This window comes from Hyaena hyaena, unplaced genomic scaffold, assembly GCF_003009895.1.
Source record: "Hyaena hyaena isolate Hyena2069 unplaced genomic scaffold, ASM300989v1 scaffold_101, whole genome shotgun sequence".
Lineage (NCBI taxonomy): Eukaryota > Metazoa > Chordata > Mammalia > Carnivora > Hyaenidae > Hyaena > Hyaena hyaena.
The window spans coordinates 1,113,987-1,133,070 of record NW_024080733.1 but is presented as its reverse complement, the minus strand read 5'-3'; the positions used below and the strand labels follow the sequence as shown (position 1 = coordinate 1,133,070).

General features: G+C 54.2%; 1 protein-coding gene across 4 annotated transcripts in view; it reads right to left on the bottom strand.

Moving 5' to 3' along the window:
• Positions 1-525: 525 nt before the first annotated feature.
• GRB10 (growth factor receptor bound protein 10) overlaps positions 526-19,084 on the bottom strand; it is a 169,070-nt gene continuing 150,511 nt past the window's right edge. For 3 of the 4 annotated variants that reach the window (XM_039235703.1, XM_039235706.1, XM_039235705.1), the window contains 6 exons: positions 15,687-15,764; positions 14,725-14,841; positions 13,685-13,751; positions 13,364-13,451; positions 5,559-5,652; positions 526-3,417 (listed from right to left, as the gene is read on the bottom strand). In XM_039235703.1, the coding sequence (XP_039091634.1) occupies positions 3,271-3,417; positions 5,559-5,652; positions 13,364-13,451; positions 13,685-13,751; positions 14,725-14,841; positions 15,687-15,764 (591 nt within the window). In that variant the 3' untranslated portion in view covers positions 526-3,270. The remainder of the gene's footprint in view (positions 3,418-5,558; positions 5,653-13,363; positions 13,452-13,684; positions 13,752-14,724; positions 14,842-15,686; positions 15,765-19,084) is intronic. The other variant, XM_039235704.1, reaches the window with a different exon arrangement.

Below are 19,084 nucleotides of genomic sequence, written 5' to 3'. Positions count from 1 at the left end.
CCCCAGGTGGGGCGGGAGGCAGGGAGTCAGGCCTGAGTGTGGGTATGCGGTACGGCCACCAGGGTCCCTCGGGTGAGGTCCTGGGGAAGCTGAGACACGCGGCATCCATTCTCTTGACCTTTCTACCAATCTCTAATTAGACTAGACAACCCAGATCTGTCTCACCGCAGTGGGAACAGAGCCCCTGGATTTCTCAAATGCAAACATTCATGAGTATATTGAGGTGTTTGCGAAGCCTGAGATCTGAAGCACCCCGAGGTGTGCGACTCTGCGGTGGGGATACAGGGAGAAGAGGCCGCCGGGAAGATCCTGGCACCACCACGGGGCCACCGGCCTGTGTCACCCAAGTCCAGAGTCTCAATAGGGCCTCGCGGGTGTGTGTGTCACACGTTGATTCCTTTCCAACGAGTGCTTGGCCGGGGTCACGAAGTGCACTGCTCGTATTCTACATGTTCTCCAAAGGGTTTCAGTGCCTGGCCAGCTGCGGGGTCTCAAGACACAGAAACGCACACAAGAGCCGTGGAAAATGAAGAACACCGTAGTAACGTTTATTTCTAATTACAAGAAACAGAACATCAGTCCGTTATTTGTACAAAAATACCTGAACGTTTACAATTAGGTTCACAAGCCGAAGAGCTATGTACAGAAAGGAGGAAAGCACGTGGAATAAAGGTTTTGTCTCTTAACACTTTCCGCATTCCCTGAAAACGTGTACAGATCAGGCCACACTGTGGTCACTGCCGCCAGTGCTGTGACATCATGATCCACCGCGAGCAGGTCCCGCCCCACAAAGGTGTGTCTCTTGGTCAAACCATCAGGTATTAAGTGCAGAAAAGAGAGGACAAAACAGCTAGGCTGAGGCACATATTCTCTTCAAGGTTTAGCAAACAAAAACAACGTTCTGGAACTCTACGACTGAGGGTGACAGAGCTCACCTAGGAACACTCAAATCCCCGAAGCATTTGGTATTTCCTTCCCAACAAAGTCCAGGGTGCTGCGTGGGGTTTTCATTTCACAGAGGGAAATCACAGGCAGAGAGATTAAAAAAGTCAACAGGCTCTAAAATGACCCTGAGCTGTTCCGTTTACATTCATGTCATCTAAATATAAAAATAAAACTCAAACGCCCTTCAGTCCCTGGGTCGCCGGGCCGGATGCCTGCATCCTCGAGGGACTGGCTCCTCTTGGAGGGAACTCCCAGCCACCAGGCAGAGCGGTGACACAGCTGTAGGCTTGGGGGGGCGGGGGGAGGTCTGACACCCTCCAGCATTTCACTGCAGCCAGGGAGGTCCAAGAGACTACATCAAACCAGCAACACATACACACTGTGCATCAGAGGACAGCTTTTGTCTTCCTTTTAAAGAAAACGCAGGTTTATAAATACAAAATGCTGTGGATGCCATCGGAGAGGGCCGTGAGAGTCTCATCTTACTGGTTTATGTAAAGAGCAAAAAAGAAAAAGAAAGAAATCATAGAATTTTTTTAAGGTTCGATTTCCAACCGGTGAAGAGAAAAATGTCTGGCGTTGTCTAACAGTGTGAAAAAAGAGCCACTCAAGGTGAAGGGCACCAGAAGCTTGCTGCCAGGTAGGACTTGAGAATTCCCTACTTGTCCCTGGTCTGAAAGACAGAACTGGCTACAGAAGGAAGAAAACGCAGCTGAGCGTTCGTGGTTCAAAACGCTGTACTACCAAGTCTGTCTTTGTGTAGGCAGACGTTTCACGGAAGACGAGTGGAGTGAGCCCTGTAAAGCGAGATACAGTGTTTCTAGACCCTAGAGAGCCTTCCTTTGGGGCGTCTGTGTCACTGGAGCTGGCCACGTGTGTCCCACATCGTGGGCACATTCCTCTGGGGCACGGTGCTGGGTCCCGGCCAGGCCACCTAGTGGCTGGCACCCATCCAGAGGCCCAGTCATGCATGGCGACTGATCTCAGAAAAGGGGACCATTTTCACCACAGTGGCCTGTACACCTGTCAAGGGAGACCTTTCTGCTCTGCAGAGACTGAAGGGAAGGACAAGGCCACTCTCCCACCTGGTGACTCCACTCAGGGGCAGGGCGGAGGGACACTCCAGCCCTCCTCCCTCCCCCCCGTGTGACTCAGCCCCCCAGAGGGGGAAGCAGTGTTGCCTTATTAAGATTCTTCAATGCCCACAACTGCTGTGAGGTACTTTTGAGAGCCAGCCGGCCAAGGCCAAGGCCCCGCGTGCACCAGCCCACGGTTTTCAGCAGGATGGGAGGCCATCGATTGAAGACCTTTAAATGCCAGGCTGCAGAGGTGCCCTTTCCACTGTTTCTGTCTTCATCACTAGAGAAACCCAGGGGCCACAGCGGAAAGCCAACCATCATTTTCCTTTTAGATCCTTCAACCCCGGGAGGGACGGGCCCAGCCGCTGCGGGGGGTGGGGGATAAGGCAGCGGACTGCCCTAGAACAGGCGGAGAGGGCGGCCCCCAGCGGCACACACGGGGTGCCCGCTGTGTCCCGGGACGCCCCCCGCGTCCAGCTAGGGTCCACTGTGTCATGGGGGGACACGTTTCCCCAAAAACACCCCCAGGTCTCCTGAACTGTGGAGGACACGACATACTGGTGACAGCGCGCAGGACACCTGCGCGCAGGGAAAGGGGCCGACAGACGTGGTTGCCTGGGTCCACAAAACGTGCCAAATGCCCGCCGCAGGTGACGCCCTTTGTTTTTTTAAAAAGAAGCTCTTCAAGTATTCGTGGAAGGGCTGGGGGTGGTTAGTTACCCGGAAGCCGAGTCCGCCCGCGGCCCCTGCACGCGGCGGGCCCCGGGTCAGTCTCCGGAGCGCGGGCTCAGGCCGGAGCCACCTGCCCCCGCAGGCGCCACGCCCCTCCGACAGAGGCTGAGCACAACGTGGAGAACCAAGAAGGAGTGCAAAAAGTGATCGATACAAAAAAGTAAACATATCAGTTTTAATTGTCAAGATTATTCCAGGGCAAGAGTTCATTTCCAATTACTCGTCTCCGGCTCTCGCGCCACGTGGCCGGGCCGAGGCCGCCGCGCCGGCTTCCTCTCCACCCGCGCCTCCCTGATGTCGCCGGCGCCAAGGGAGGTGCTCCCGCCGGCTCCGCAGCAGCAAATCACCGCCATCCAGGCCGGACACCGATCCGTCCCGGCGGGCGGCTCCGACGGACCGCCCCCCGCCCCCACCCCACCCAGGGTGCAGAACAGACGTGTGCTCTCCGCGACGCACATCCCCTTCCCTCGGTCCAGTGTCAGCTTCCCCGTCTTCGCCGAGAGTCCGTGTGAGGTCATAAGGCCACTCGGATGCAGTGATGCTTCAGTTTGCAAGGCAGGACTCCTTTGTTGAGCTGGTAGAAGTCCACGAGCTGGATCAGGTCGGAGAATTTGGTGTTCCCGTCGTCAAGGCTGAAGAATACCTGCCCGTCCTCCTCGCACTACGGGGACACAAGAACACCGGCCACGTTAGCGGCCGCGCCTCGGGGAGCCCAGCGGTGCAGCCTGGGGTCACCCCAAGGCCGTCAGTAAGAGCAGTTGCAAAGAGTGCCTTCCCAGCTCCTCATCTAAAGCAGGGGCTGGGGAGGGGGGAGGGGGCACTCCATGTACCTCCCCGAACGAACAACCTCCCTAATACCAGTTTGAGCCCGATGAACGTTCCATTCAAGGACTGCAGAGCTGAGGCGCCCAGGCGGCTCAGCCGGTTGAGCATCAGACTCTGGGTGCCTTGGCTCAGGTCATGATCTCGCTGTTCCTGAGGTGGAGCCTCCAGTAGGGCTCTGTTCGGTGGTGTGGAACCTGCTTGGCATGCTCTCTCTCTGCCCTTCCCCCACTCTCTCTCTCTCAAAATAAACACTGAACAAAAAAGAGCTGCAGGGCTGTCATATTCATGGAGCAAACTGGCTCGAAATCTCTGAGTAAAGCCAGAACGGCTTCCGGACTCCCAAGTACTGCTGGACGCGCACATCCCATTTTCAAGCACCAAGGCCACTCTGGCTGCTCTAAGTCTCAAGCTACTGGGCCCCTGATAACTTCTGGAATTCAGGGCTCTTTGGGAAAAGGGCATTACCCACTGTGCCCGACATTAAGATATGTTTTCACTTGAGTTTAGATCTCAGGCAAAGAGAACGAGGTCTGTGTCGATGACAGAACAAACCATGGACAAAGAGGTCTCCTTAGCTGCCAATTCCCAGGTGTGCACAGGATGGTTTGTGGACTCGGGGAGGCCCGGCCTCGGGGCCAGACCCGGTCCCTTCCTCGCGGTGCGGCCCAGGGCGGGCTCTCCCTGTCCTTATCTATAGAACGAGGGCATTGCAGGAAGCGCCCAGTCGGTGGCTCGCTCAGGTCCATGAAAGCTACCCAGACGGCCCAGGGCTTCTCCAGCCCGCGCTTCCTGCTCTGTGTGACTCCTGGGATGCTAAACACCAGGCTCAACGGTGTGAAGCACATGCAGTCAGTTCTGCCAAGCCTTCTAGAGCTTTCCATGGCCACTGGACAGACTGATCCCCAGACAGGAAAAGACCTCACTGCCCTCTTCAGCAGAATATTTCCTGGGCTTGGGCCCCACAGCAAACACTTCGGGGACGTTACTGTCCCTGCAGAATCTATCACTTAATTATGTAAAACACCTCACATCAAGTTTTTATTATCCCCAACTGAATGGTGGATTCATGGAGGTGGGGACTTCCACCTCCCACATTAGCGCTCGGCATGAACCGGAATCTGAGCTTTGACACACCAAAGAAAGAAAGAACTTACATTTGAAAAATCTAACAATGATTTGTTTAAAAAAAATAGTGCCGAAGCATTTGGTGATGATGTTTTCAGAATTGTTCAAAGGTAGACTCTGTTTCTTTTCTATTCTTTTTTTTTTTTTTTAACATTTATTTTTGAGAGAGAGACTGGGCATGAGTGGGGGAGGGGGCAGAGAGAGAGGGAGACAGAGAATCTGAAGCAGGCTCCAGGCTCTGAGCTGACGCAGGAGTTGAACCCACGAACTGCGAGATTGTGACTGGTGTCAAAGTGGGATGCATAACCGACTGAGCCACCCAGGTGCCCCTGTTTTCTGATCCAAGGACAGAGTGGATGTGTGAGGCAATTTCTCTTTGGGGGCCATGTGACCACAGGCCAGTGTTTCTACAACCTTCTTGGGTCACTAGGTACACCATAAATCAGAGCCAGCATAAATCAGAGAAGTCCTCAGATGTGAGTGGCCAAGAGTCCAATCCACCATAAACACAGGTCTTATGCCATCCATGCCCCTGGCGTCAGGCTCCTGGGCTTGCAGTATATCCACCCACCACCTGACCTGGCTCTTCCCATCCGTGCCGAGTCAGCTACAGTGCGGGTGGGCCTCAGTGCAACGCCACCATTGTTAATGATATTTCTACCAAGTGCCGTCCCCAATTTCAAACAACGAGCCCGTCAAGAGACTCTTGCGAATATCCCCCTTGTGAGCTTGGGCCCATCTGATACCTATCGAGTTGTAGTTCGGTTAGTTTGTAATCTGAACACTGTGGGAAGCGCAGACCCAGAAAACAAGAGCAAAAATGAGGCTTGGTGTGGCGGGACCGATACTTACAGGTAAGATCTGGAAATTTTTAATTTTCTGATGATGACACAGCGTGAGCACAAAAGCCTTTGGATTGCTCTGGCTGTCTCGGAGGAGAAAAAGCCTGGGGATGGAAAAACATCAGCTGATGGTGAAGTTTAAAAACGCAGACGTTTTAGACGCATACGTGAATGCGCGCACACGGACGTGCATGCACATGGACGCTGGCACATTTCCCTGCTCCTGCTGATAGGCTGGCGGCGACCCTCCTCTGAAAGGACCTAGCACTCCCTGTAGACGCGGCAGACTCTAGGGCCACAGCAGGGAAAGTATACGCTGTGGCTGGAACGTTCTGTGCCGGAAAGTAATCACGTTCAAAAGGTCATGATCCAGGAGGCAGCATTAGAGCAACTATCAGAAGTGACAGATTATAACCCCGAGAATCAAACAGGAACCTGCAAGTACATGCAAATATTACAAGTAAACAGGCTAGGAAATTAAGAGGGGAGAAGAGAAAGCTCTTCCTCAGAGCAGAAAGGAAGATAAATAGCCCAGGGATAAAGGGCTCGACACCGGCTGGCACGTTACTTACCACCGATCAAGGAGATTGTAAAGGGCGTGAGCATCAGCAGATGAAATTTGGTGAGAAACAGAGTATTTTCAGTCTCAAACCATCATCTCTCTGATATGTGTTTGTTACAAAGGAAAACACAGTGACTGTCAGAGACACCAGGTAGGTCCTGTCACCACCAAGTATTCAAGTTTTCCACCACCGGGAAGGAGACAGGCATCCCGACCCTGCACCGCCAGTGACTCGATGTTCCTTCCTGCAAAGTGGTGACCCAGCTGAACCCCAAGCGACCAGACGCCCCCGAGCCGAGGCGCACTCTGTCTGCAGTGATGGCATCTTCCCAGACCGTCAACAAAGGACGGAAATGTTGAAGAGTCACGCCACACAGGAAGTATTAAGAATGAATAAGTTTGGGGCGCCTGGGTGGCTTAGTCGGTTAAGCGTCCGACTTTTGCTTAGGTCATGATCTCACGGTGCGTGGCTTCGAGCCCCGCATCGGGCTCTGTGCTGACTGCCAGCCCAGAGCCTGGAGCCTGTTTCAGAGTCTGTGTCTCCCTCTCTCTCTGACCCTCCCCTGCTCATGCTGTCTCTCTCTCTCTCCTAGAAAGAAATAAAAAAAAAAGAATGAATAAGTTTTTCTTTTCTTTTTCCACAATGGAGTAATCAGAAAAGAGAGTAAGTGTGTGCACTGGGTAACAGAACCCCATGGATGTTTACTTCCTGATTTAAAAAAAAAAAATTTTTTTTTTTAATGTTTATTTTTTTAGAAAGAGAGACACAGAGTGCGAGCAGGGGAGGGGCAGAGAGAGAGGGAAACACAGAATCCGAAGGCTCCAGGCTCCAAGCTGTCAGCACAGAGCCCACGAATTCCAAGATCATGACCTGAGCTGAAGTGGGACGCTTAAACGACTGAGCCACTCAGGCACCCCCACTCCCTAGTTTTTCTAACGGTACTCTGGTTATGTACTAAGTCCTTGTTCTTAGAAATTTCCTATTGGGGAAGTAGGATACAAGGAATGTCATGCTGTCACTAACTCCCAATGATTCAGACAAAAAAAGGAGGCGGGAGGTGGGGAGAGAGACTAAGCTAAAGCAAACAGGCCACAATGTTGACGGCTAGGGAATCTAAGAAAACGCACACAGGAATTCACTACATTCCTCTGGCGGCTTTTCCACAATTGGAGGTTATTTCAGGGTAAAAAATAAGTGTAAGTCAGAACAGCAGAAAGCAGTACCCCTCTTCGCTTTCACACGGGCACACCTGGCAGTGGCCGGGAAGACAGTTAACGCACCTGAGGCAGGAAGAGAATGATGTCCCAGCAGCAGAACTCAAGCCACGCGGACATAACCCTGCTTTTCAAAGGTACTAAAACCAAACTCCGAGTCACCAGCGAAGCCATCAGTTCCTGGACTGAAGTGTTAAGATGGAAAGCAGCTAAACTAGACTTGAAAGTCCTGTATTAAAGAGGCAAAGAAGGGGCGCCTGGGTGGCTCAGTCAGTTAAGTGTCTGAATCTTGATTTTTTTTTTTAATGTTTTATTTCTAGGAGAGAGAGAGAGAGACAGCGTGAGCAGGGGAGAGTCAGAGAGAGAGGGAGACACAGAATCTGAAGCAGGCTCCAGGCTCTGAGCTGGCAGTCAGCACAGAGCCCAACGTGGGGCTCGAACCCACGAACCGCGAGATCATGACCTAAGCGAAAGTCAGACGCTTAACCGACTAAGCCACCCAGGCGCCCCTGAATCTTGATTTCGACTCAACGTCATGATCCCAGGGTCATGGGATCGAGCCCTTCGTCAGGCTCCATGTTCACAGTCCAGAGCCTGCAAACTATGCAGAGCTTGGGATTCTCCCTCTCTCTCTCTCTCTCTCTCTCTCCCTCCCCAGCTTGTGTTCTCTCTCTCTCAAAAATAAATACTTTTTTTTTAAAGGCAAAGAAATGTTTCATTTTACTACAGGTCTTCTCAGAGTCTTTAATATGGGAATGTTCACCATGAGCGCCCGGGGGCTCCAGCAGAGTTTTCCAGTCTTATCAGACCACACACCCTTTTTGTTCTAGAATTTCCAGAAGGTGTGCTCTTCAGAACACCATCTGGGAGATGCCAACCAGAGCGGAGTTGCACAACTCGAGGGGTGGGCAGGGGCGACAGTGCCAATAATCGCGGCCCCTGCGTGGGTGTGGGTGTCACACGGCACCTCGAGGGGGCCGGGGGTCTACCCCCTTCTCCAGCGCAGAGCCGCACACCCGGTTCTTCATCTGCATCAAAGATCTGCCTTTGGGGTGATTTCATCCCAAACAGGCCATCCCACTGGGAGAAGCCCAGGAGCTCCTGGGGCTCTAGGCTGACAGGGAAAACTGGGTGTCCCTCTGTCACCTGTCACCTGAGTTAGCTCCCTGTCCCCTCCTTCCACAGACAGGGAGCTGCAGGCTGAACGTGGCCCCGGAGTAGCCAGGGGAACAGACGCTGGCCCGCAGCCTGGGTTTGGGCTCGACCCTGGGAAATCCCGAGATTTCCAGCCACAGGCTTGGGTTTTACAGGTCATACCCAACGGCCACCTGCCGGCAGTGACTGCTAACTCCGGGACGCCTGTGCGGTGAAAAGTGCGCTCCTGCCACAGGTCAGCTCCAGGACGCCCGTCCCACAGCCCCGACGAGGAGACGACGCCGGGGAGACGGAGCCGCGCATGACAGCACGTGCCCGCAGAAGCCCGAGGGGACAGCGACAGCCACCAGCAAGCCGCAGACCCCGTGTAGGGCCAGGCTGCGGGGAGCACTGCATGTGTCACACGTGCGGCCGGGTCAGGAGGCCGTGAATGCAGCACAGAGAAGAAAGTGATGAGGACAGGCGGGGGGAGGGGCTCCCTGAGATGTGCTCGCCAGCACGCTCGTGAACGGAGAGGGGGCCGGGCCAGGGCCCGACCGTGATCCGGGTCACAGCACGGTCAGGGGCACTGCACACATGGGCTCATTCAGGGCCAATGGTGACCCTGTCGTGTCCTCATTTCTTTCTCTCTCTCTCTTTTCTTCTATTCTTTTAGAGAGAGAGAGAGACTGCGAGCAGGGGAGAGGAGGAGGGAGAGAGAGAATCCCAAGCAGGCTCCACACTGTGACGTGGGGCTCCATCCCAGGACCCTGGGGCTCATAACTCAGCCTAAATCAAGAGTCAGTTGCTCAACCAATGGCGCCACCCAGGCGTCTCGTCCTCATTTCATGACAAGGAAAGCGGGGCACAGAGAGGTTAGCAGATGCCCCAGGGTCACACAGCCGGTGTGTGATGCACAGGGCCACTGGTAAACTGTGAGGAGGCTGTACAGACGATGTGGCCGTGGCTGGGGTGCCCTGCTATGGCTGTGGCCACGTGCAGCGTTAGCCCCGGGACAGGACCCCTCTCTCTGCCCTGGGGGACCGGAAAGCTACAAAGACCTCAAATCTGGACAAAGACGTTTCCTTCCACCCAGGGGAAAATGGAGTGCACACAGGGAGGTGGAGACTGGGGCCTGAGGAGGGGTAGGGGTGGGGGTGGGGGGGACAGAGCCAGAATGTGCAGGGGGTAATTTAGCAGAGAGGAGACACAGGGAGGCTTGCCCCCGGAAGGATCCTTCTCCAGGTTGTGCGATGGGCTGTGGGCGGGGGGGGGGGGGGGGGGGGGGGGGGGGCGGGGGGGTGTGCGTGCACACACCTGCCCATGCACACATGCACACATTTTGTGCATTTGGGCACACAGGAACACACATGGGCCATACAGACACACACACACATGTGCATTCACACACGGTACACACATACACACGGCTGCACAAGGGCACATAGACACCCAATACATACAAGCACACACACATTCAGACACACAGGTACACACACACACACGACCGCACAAGGGCGTACAGACACACCACACACACACACAGGCGCACTCACACACACAGGCAGGTACGCACACAGCCACCCGTGTGAGGGGCCACCTGGAAAGTGGGGATCTGCAAGACCCCTCCCACGTTTCCAGGCTGCACTGTCTCCCTCTGGCCCTGTCTGCCCGGCGCCATGTGTAATTCAGGCCAGTGCTGCCTTCGGGGTCACTTTCTTTCTGCCAATGGACTCTCTAAACTGGCCCGGGACCAGTAAAGGTTCAGAATCGATGATTTAATCTGCCTTCTTTCACAAACACGATTCCTCCCTAAGCGCCCAGGAGTGGCCGGGGTCTGGCACCAGGGCAAACATCTCAACGGGTCCCTCAGCCGGAGTCATGTTCTTGCCACAACCCGCCAGCCTGATGTCCAGGCTGCAAACTGTACCAGCAAGAAACTCCTGCTTCTGAACAGGGCAGACGCCGCCAGGAGGGTGTGTTTGGAGGAGGGAAGGGGACAGAGGGGACTCTCAGACCTGTCACCAGGTCTGAAACGACGGAAACCTTGCCAACAAGGACTCTAGGAAGTGGTGAAAAGACAATTTTTTTTTTTTAAGAGGCACAGGGGCGCCTGGGTGGCTCAGGTGGTTGAGCGTCTGACTTCGGCTCAGGTCATGATTTCTACAGTTTGTGGGTTCGAGCCCCATGTCGGGCTCTGTGCTGATAGCTCAGAGCCTGCTTCGGATTCTGTGTCTCCCTCTCTCTCTCTGCCCTTCCCCTGCTCATTCTCTCTCTCAAAAATAAATAAACATTAAAAAAAAAAGAGTGAGAAAACCAATCAGACCCCCTTACAAAAATGTCGAACACACAGAGACACAGGAGCCTCACCAACAACAGAACGGTTTGCTGCCAGCACCACAGAGAGGAAACACTTTACACCTGGTTCGTCCACAGGACCAGCCTAGACCATGCCCAGAGGATTAAACGGGCCACAAGGAAATGTGAACTCAGCAGACTCACCGAAGGGAGATCAGTGTCACTATTTTCAGGATGTTTTATGGGACACAGCAAATAAGTACTTACAAATAATTCCGTCTTCAGTAAGATTTTCAGAGTAAGAGAAAAGGGGTACAGTGAAATCAAAGGAAACACCCTGTAATCTTCCACCTGAATGGGCAGTCTCAATGTGAACCCATAATTTATTTTTCACTATTTAAAAAAGCCTACATCCTGCCCTGTCCCTGGAAAAGACCTAGGGATGGTGGTGTCCCAGTAGCATTTGCCACTAGGAAGAATTAGGCTCCGAGGAGAAACATTCATGGGCGCTGAACGGATCTCGTCACACCTGGAACCAAACCAAACGTGTTTTGCATCAAAAGAACTCAGGGATGCACTTGGAAGAGGTCCCATCGGCCAAAGAGAAGGCACACTGAGCATTAAGGAAAATAAGTTTTGGCTGAAATAAATCAAGCACTTAAGAACCTAAGTACATAATCATAGTTTGAAACAATGACAGCTCATCTGTCACCATGAGATGGTGGTAGAAGACCAAATCATCATTCCAAAAATTGACCAGAAAAACAGAAAAGTCGAGCATTTAGCTTCCTTGGCTGGGACACCAAATCTACGATGACAGAGAGAACTGAGCTGAGAAATGATGAAGGAATAGAATGGGGAGGGGACACCTTCGGACCCCCAGTGAGCGCTGAGCCCAGTCCATTCGGGGAATGGAGACGACAACCCCATCAGGGGCCCCCAGCCCAAACCCAGGTTCCCCAAGCAGGACAACACCAGACGGCTGCGCTTCTCACCTACAGAGGACAACACTCAGCCCTGCCTGGAAGAAATCATCGAGGCTCATCAAGCCGCCATCTACCGCGTCACAGGGAACAGGAAGACAGAGGAGGGTATCTGAGGAAACCGCAGTATGTGCCTAGCAACCCACCCACTCGCCCACCACACAGACTCGCGAGAAACAGCCAGAGAAGAAGAGCGGAGGGAGCCTTCATCTCTGAGGAGACCCAAGAGATCTAACAACCGAAGGCAATTTGTCGGTCCCGATTTGAACCAGCTCAATTTAAAGGATTTTTTTGGAGGGGCAACAATTAGGGAAATTTGAACACAGACTGGATTGTAGATGATATTAAGGAATTCTTGCTTATTTCATTAAGAGTAACAATGATTTTGTGGCTGTGTCAGAAGACAGAGGTCTTTATTTTTTAGAGACACACTAAGTTTACTGGTAAACAATTTGGAATGTCTGGGATTTCATTTAAAAATATTCCAGAAGGTGGAGGGAGGAGGGTGGGGGAGGAATCAACAAGGGTGGGAAGGGAAACAGACTGAAAGTGATAAAACCAGAGGAGGATTAAATGGAAACTCACTACATTCTTCTCTCTTGGGTAACTTTTTAAATTTCCGTAATGAAACTTTTAAAAGAGGAAAGGCAGGGAACCCAGAGGTCTCCTGCTGGGAGAAGAGAGGTGGCAGGGACAGAGGCTTGCTCACAAGCCTACATCCGAGCCCCTGGGCAGCCCCTTCCCAGGGCCATGCTGAGCAAAGCTTGGGGGGGTGTGGCGGCCCATGGGATATTAGCTCCTAAAAGTACCTGTGCACTGGGGTTTGATCTCTCCTACTCCTGGGACCCCGTAACGGCCCCAGGGTGAGTGACCCCAGGCTAATCACCTGGCACACGCGCCCAGTCGCCCCACCTCCGCATCCAGCAGCCACACCAGCCTACCTGGCCCCCGGCTGGCCCAGGTGAGGACACCGCTCCACCGACTCCCACTGTGAGAAATGATACATCTTTGTGGCCTGAAGCCACCAGAGTCCGTGGCTGTTTGTTCTCAGCACAAGCTGGCTGATAAAATGCGTACGGTGAAAAGGGGTAGGCAGAACTAGTTTTCTTCCAAGGCCACTGCTTTATTAGCAAAAAGTAACTGGCTTGTGGAGCGCCTGGGGGGCTCAGGCGGTTGAGCGTCCGACTCTTGGTTGCAACTCAGGTCATGATCTCACGGTTTGTGAGTCTGGACGCTGGGCTCTCTGCTGACAGCGTAGATCCTGCTTGGGATTCTCTCTCTCCGCCCCTCCCCTGCTGACATGGACCCTCTCTCTCGAAATATCACCGCCCCCCCCAACCGGTGTTCTCTGTCTACATTTCAGCAAAGAGGCAGAGCCTGGTGATGGATGGGTGGACAGAGTGGGTTACAACCCTCCCTTCGGCCACACTCGCTAGCTGTGCCCGCCCTGAGCCACGCAGACCCTGAGCCACGCGGACCCTGAGCCACGCGGACCCTGAGCCTTGTCTCCTCCTCCTTCAAAGGAGGCTCTAAGGACTGCCTGCCACCCCGGATCTTCGGGCAACACGTGCCCAACATAGCAGAACCACAGCAGACGCCCCCTCATGGCCAGCGCCTCCTTACCCGTCCACCAGCCCCTGCTGTTTAATGATCCTGTGCGACTCCTCCCTGGAGATGCGGCCGTGGAACCAGTGCTGTGTCCGATGAATCACTGCGGGGGGAAAGGGGGGAGGTAAGGTCCTGGGCCGTCTGCGGCACGGGCTTCCGTGAAGGCACTGACAGCATGCTCGTGATCAGCGCGGGGCCCCGGTCCTCAAGGCCACACCTCTCGTGGTGCACGTGGGGCCTGGATGGTTCGGGGGAGCTCGGGGGGGTGGGGGTGGGGGACGGGAGCAGCTTCCTTTTCTTTAAGTGGCAAAGGATCAGGCTGCATGCTGTGCTTACCTGTGCTCAGGGTAGAGGGGTGGAGGGGACTTTGGCTGCTGAGGACATTTATCCGCGTGCTCCGTTTCTGTGGAGGAAATGTCCGGGTTAGCGCCACGACGGAGGCTGGATGAGCACATGCACCCCGGGGCGGGAAAAGATGCCCAGGCCCTTGACCACGGAGCAACAGCCACCTGCCACCCTCTGTGTCTGTCCACAGTTGCTGTTCTTTTTAATGTTTTTTAATTCATTTTTGAGGGAGAGAGCGTGAACATGGGCAGAGGATCTGAAGCGGGTTCTGAGCCATCAGCACAGAGCCAGACGCGGGGCTTGAACCTATGAACCGTGAGATCATGACCTGAGCCAAAGTCGGATGCTGAACCGACTGAGCCACCCAGGCGCCCTCTGACCATGGTTTTAAACACAGAAGCTTCCTGGGGAATTCGTAAGATCCCAGCATTGAAGCAGAGACTCGTTTCTCACACGGGAGGCACACGCAGTGAAACTCCTGGTGAGTTTTGGGAGAAAAGCGTGGGGTTTTCCACTGAACGGAGGCAGGCCTGAAGACACGGGCCTCCGGGGAGTTCCCCACACACCCCGAAGCCCAGGTTCAGTGAGCTTTCTGGTTGATACACTGTCTGTAAATCTCAGGAAGCCTGCAATCAGGGGCATATTCTGATTTCTGGAGATCAGAACATGAGTCTCCCGAGGAAGGGACCGTTTGGGGCCACAAAGCCGGTTAGTGGTTGAGCCACGATGTGGAAGGCCTCCCGGCCCAGTCAGGGTGGGCTCCGTGCTGCCCACAGGCGGCCACAGACCGCCCACCAGCAAGAACAGCTCTGAGGGGGGCCCAGGAGGTCAGAGGGCTCTGCACCCGTCCTGCGCTTCCTCCGGGAGCCAGTGGGGGCAGTGGGCGCTAGGGACGCAGAGGAGCCCCACGCACCAACCGCTTCCCGCATCTGAGCCTCAGACGCCACCCTCCCCACCGACGACACCCCCAGGGAGGGTCACCCTTCTGGGAGACCAGCAGGGGTGCCACCCACGACGGGGCCTGCCCTCACCCTCCAGGCGTGGCCTTCCTCCAGGGCTGCGCTCTGGGCTTCGGCCGGGTTCTCGATCACTCTTCCTGTTTGCCCGGAAAAGTCCATGGCCACGAGGGAGTTCTCCGAGACGCTGCGCTGGAAGGAAAGGCCACACGTTCTTTCGGTGTAGGGAGGTGGGCCTCAGCCACACACAGGAGGGCGACACCGTCCTAAAGGTGGCTAGGAAAGGGGTGATGGGAATGACACACGTCCCCTCTCTAGGGTTCAAGGGGGGACGCTCTTGAGCTAAAGATGGCTTTGGTTTCTCTGGAGGAGGAGAAACGCTCCAGTCCCCTCGTGGCCTCCAACACTGCGGTGCCACGGGGCTTGGATGGTGGGGTCCCTCACGGGTGCCCTGCCTGGACTGGGACACATCCAGGAATGGAAATGCTGCGGGGAGCTCAGCCCTCACTGGCCAGCAAGTCCTGATTCAGGGCGAGGCGCGGGCTCCCCCTGCAGACCCACAACGTCTCCAGGGCAGGGACCCGACGGAGCTTTAAGGTCGGGTTTGGACAGGACCAAGTGTTCCTGCACTTTGGGAAGCGGAGCACATCCTGGGAACAAGGATGCTCACGATCATCTCTAGGGTCCCGCTGGGGAAGGCTCCCGCACCACAGCCTGCAGCGCCCAGGGGTGCCATGGCTGAGCAGGGCAGGAGCCAGACGTGGGGAGGGCTCCTCGGAGAGCCGGCCGGTGCTGGGGACAGCCTCTGACCCCCTGAACAGCCACCTTCCTGAACAGGCTAGAGGGACACACAGGATGGCGGGGGATCTGTCCCCAGTAGTCATGCTGCCGAGAGGGAAGACGCGCCTCCTGGGCAGGGGAATGGGCCGTGTAGACTGGCTTTCCTGAGATGTGCGGGCTCGTTCCAGAACTTCTCCAGGCAGCCTCGTCGGAAGCGACCTGTGTACAGAGCACTGCGATGCCTTCTGGAAACTCACCACTGGTGTTGAGAAGGAGGGGAGCAAGGGCTTCCTCTGAGGCGGGATTCTGTAGTTCTGGTACAGGAGCGTGCCATACTGCGGGGAGAGGCCAGAGTCTGTCACCGGGGCCACGTGAGCCCCCCGCCCCCCAGACGTGGCGAACCTGCGGCGGTGAAGGGCGCTGCTGAGCGGTGCCCCAGTCGCCTCTGTGGGCCGACGAACACATGTGTGACGCAGCACACTGCCTCGGCCCTGCGTGATGTCACCACCGCCCCCTCCCAGACGTGACTGGCCGACAGGCTCACCCACGTTGTTGGGCAAGGGATAAGCAGGCAGTGACAATCAATCGAGAACAATCGACCCCACCGAATGCTGCTATGGGTCAAGTACTGTCCCAAGTGTTTTATGCTGCTGTCTCCATTTTAGGGAATGTGTCTTCTGTCCCTGCTTGACACGGATGTGAACAGGGAAGTGAGGCCAGTCCGCTCAGGATCACGGTCAAGAAAGGAATCTGAATTCGAAGGCACATAGCCTGTGCCCAACAGCATTCTTCCCAAGCACCAAGCTCACCGCCCGGCCAGCTCGGCGGTTCATGCTACCTGTGCCCTGGCGAGAAGCAGGGTCCTCTGCACTTGCAGCCACCCAGCCCACACTCCAGTTCCCGGCTCCCACCACATGGGCAAGGAAGAAGGTCGAGCGAGGACACGGTTATCAAGAGGGCTGCGGCTTCCTCCCCATCTCCTGCGTGGGGGTAACACATTCCCAGCTCCAATCCCACAGGGTGTCCTCGTTTCCAGAATAAAAGTGCTCAACAGGGGCGCCTTGGGGGTTCAGTCGCTTAAGCCTCCGACTCTCGATTTTGCTCTGGTCATGATCTCACGGTTTGTGAGATCAAGCCACACATCAGGCTCTGTGCCAACAGTGGGGAACCTGATTGGGATTTTCTCTCTCCCTCTCTGCCCTTCCCCTGCTCTCTTTCAAAATAAATCAACTTTAAGAAAAATAAAGAAAAAATACATAAAAATAATTGAGGAGTCTCCTCTGCCAAAAAAATTTTTTAACATTTACATATTATTGAGAGTCACAGAGAGACAGAGCGTAAGCCAGGGGGGAACAGAGAGAGGGGGAGACACAGAATCTGAAGCAGGCTCCAAGCTCCGAGCTGTCAGCAGAGCCCAATGCGAGGCTCCAACTCACCAACAGTGAGATCATGACCTGAGCCAAGTCAGATGCTTCATCGACTGAGCCACCCAGGCCCACCCCCCCAAAATTTTTTAATGGAGAAGACAGGCTGACAGGACAAAGTGAAAATAGCCAATGGCAGATTTAAGCACGAATATTAGTAATTTAAATGCTAGGCTTCCCAACAAATACTCCAAAGAGAACATGAAGATTATCAGAGAAGAAAGTCGATTACATTATGTTTGTAAGAGACCCGCCCTGAGCATAAAGACTCAGAAAGGCAGCAGAGACAAGAAGAGAAAGCAGTGTGACCACTAAGCAGGAAACACCGACGTAGCCAGGGTAATGTCGCCTGGGTCAGACTTAGAGGCAAGAAGTCCCATGCAGACAATAAAGCAAGGTAATTTGGAAGGGCCAAAGAATCAATATGAAGAAGGCTTAAATCTTTCTGAACTTGTCTGATTTAAAAACACACACATGTATATGCATATGTATTTATCTAGACAGAAACGTGTGCAGTGTGTATGTTCACATATGTACATGTTATTTTTGAATCCAGTAACTATACCAACATGACAAACAGCAACTAAACTAGAATTTAAAGAGCAAGTTTTTAGTCTGAAACACAGTTGAAAATGAAAGGCTTAAATTCAATGATCTAGGGATCCCTTTCAAAACGGTATATGGAGAGACACTACTGAGATGTCCTGACACTAAGGCGAGGGGCCGCTCCTGCCTGTCCAGAGGCAGCGTGCACCCTGTCAGCAAGCAGCCTCCTCTGCAATGCTAATGTGCTGAACGCCATGGTAGCTCAACTAACAACACATAGGTCCCTTTCTCTTGGAATGTAATTGAACACTTAACCTTGACATTCTCGAGCGAGAGAGAATGTCAGTTTCTTCCTTTGTGCAAAGACAGCACAAAGGTGTAGGGTCATGCCCAGAGAAGGACTCATTCAAGCTGCCGGACTCTGCTCCAGGGATGCAGATGGAGCTGGGGATGTGCTTTCTACCTCTAGATCCCAGATGAGCGCCGACGGGACACGGTTATTAATGGAGAGGAAACCCTAATCGTGGGCATGGTGAGGGGTAAGTCTTTCCTCCAGAGGCCACGCCCGAGCAGGGTCTTGAGGGACAGGACAGCCCTGGAGCAGCACCCCTGCGCACAGCCCCCTGATTCTGAGCATAGCACCCCCGCACACACCTCCACCACACCCCCACGCACAGCACAGAGCTTACACATTCCTGAAAACTTACAGAAACTCATTTTTTTTAAATGTGGTTGTATCACTCCTTCTGGATTTTTCAATCAATTTTAAGGGTTTTTTTTGGTAAACATTTCCTTTTGACTTTAAAATTTAAGAATGGGGGGTGGGTTCCTGGGTGGCTCGGTTGGTTAAGCAGCTGACTCTTGATCTCGGCTCAGGTCATGATCTCACGGTTCCTGAGTTCGAGCCCCGCATCCGAAACCTGCCTGTGATTCTCTCTGCCCCTCCCCTCCCCTGCTTGTACATTCTCTCTCAAACATAAATAAACCTTAAAAAGTAAATAAATAGGGGCACCCGGGTGGCTTGGTAAGTATCCGACCCTTGATCTTGGCTCAAGTCATGATCTCACCGTTTGTGAGATCCAGCCCCACATCACACTCTGGGCTGACAGCGTGGAGCCTCCTTGGGATTCTCTCGCTCCCCCTCTCTCAGCCCCTCCCCTACTCACAATCTCTCTCTCTTTCAAAAATAAATAAATGAACATTAAAATACTTAATAGAATTGTTTTTTAAAAAGGTGTTCCTCTTAAAAAAGCCCTGGGATTTTCATGCAACCCGCATCGCTCTTATAGTATTAACCACATTCAGGAATGACTCCCGCACACACGGGGCCAGCAAAAAGGCAACACTTTCTGCTCGCGCGTCAGGGACCCCCAGGTTGACGTGTGCTGCAGAACACGGAGTCCTGTGCGCCTCTCGCTCCCTCCGCATAAGGACACGCACACCGGACCCCCTGCTGGGGGACGGGACAGTCTGAGGCTAGCGCTGGTGGGGCGGGAAGGGGAGGAGGCTGCCATTCCTCACTGCAGATAAAACCCCACGTCTGTGAACAGGTGCAGCCCACACCCCTCAGTCTGTGCGGGGGATGCCCCTAGAGGCAGGAGACCTGGACTCTCGGAGGGAATTCTAGACTCCCCGCCCCACCCGCTGACCCTGCTAGCCTGAGGCGGGGGGTCATTCAGCACTGC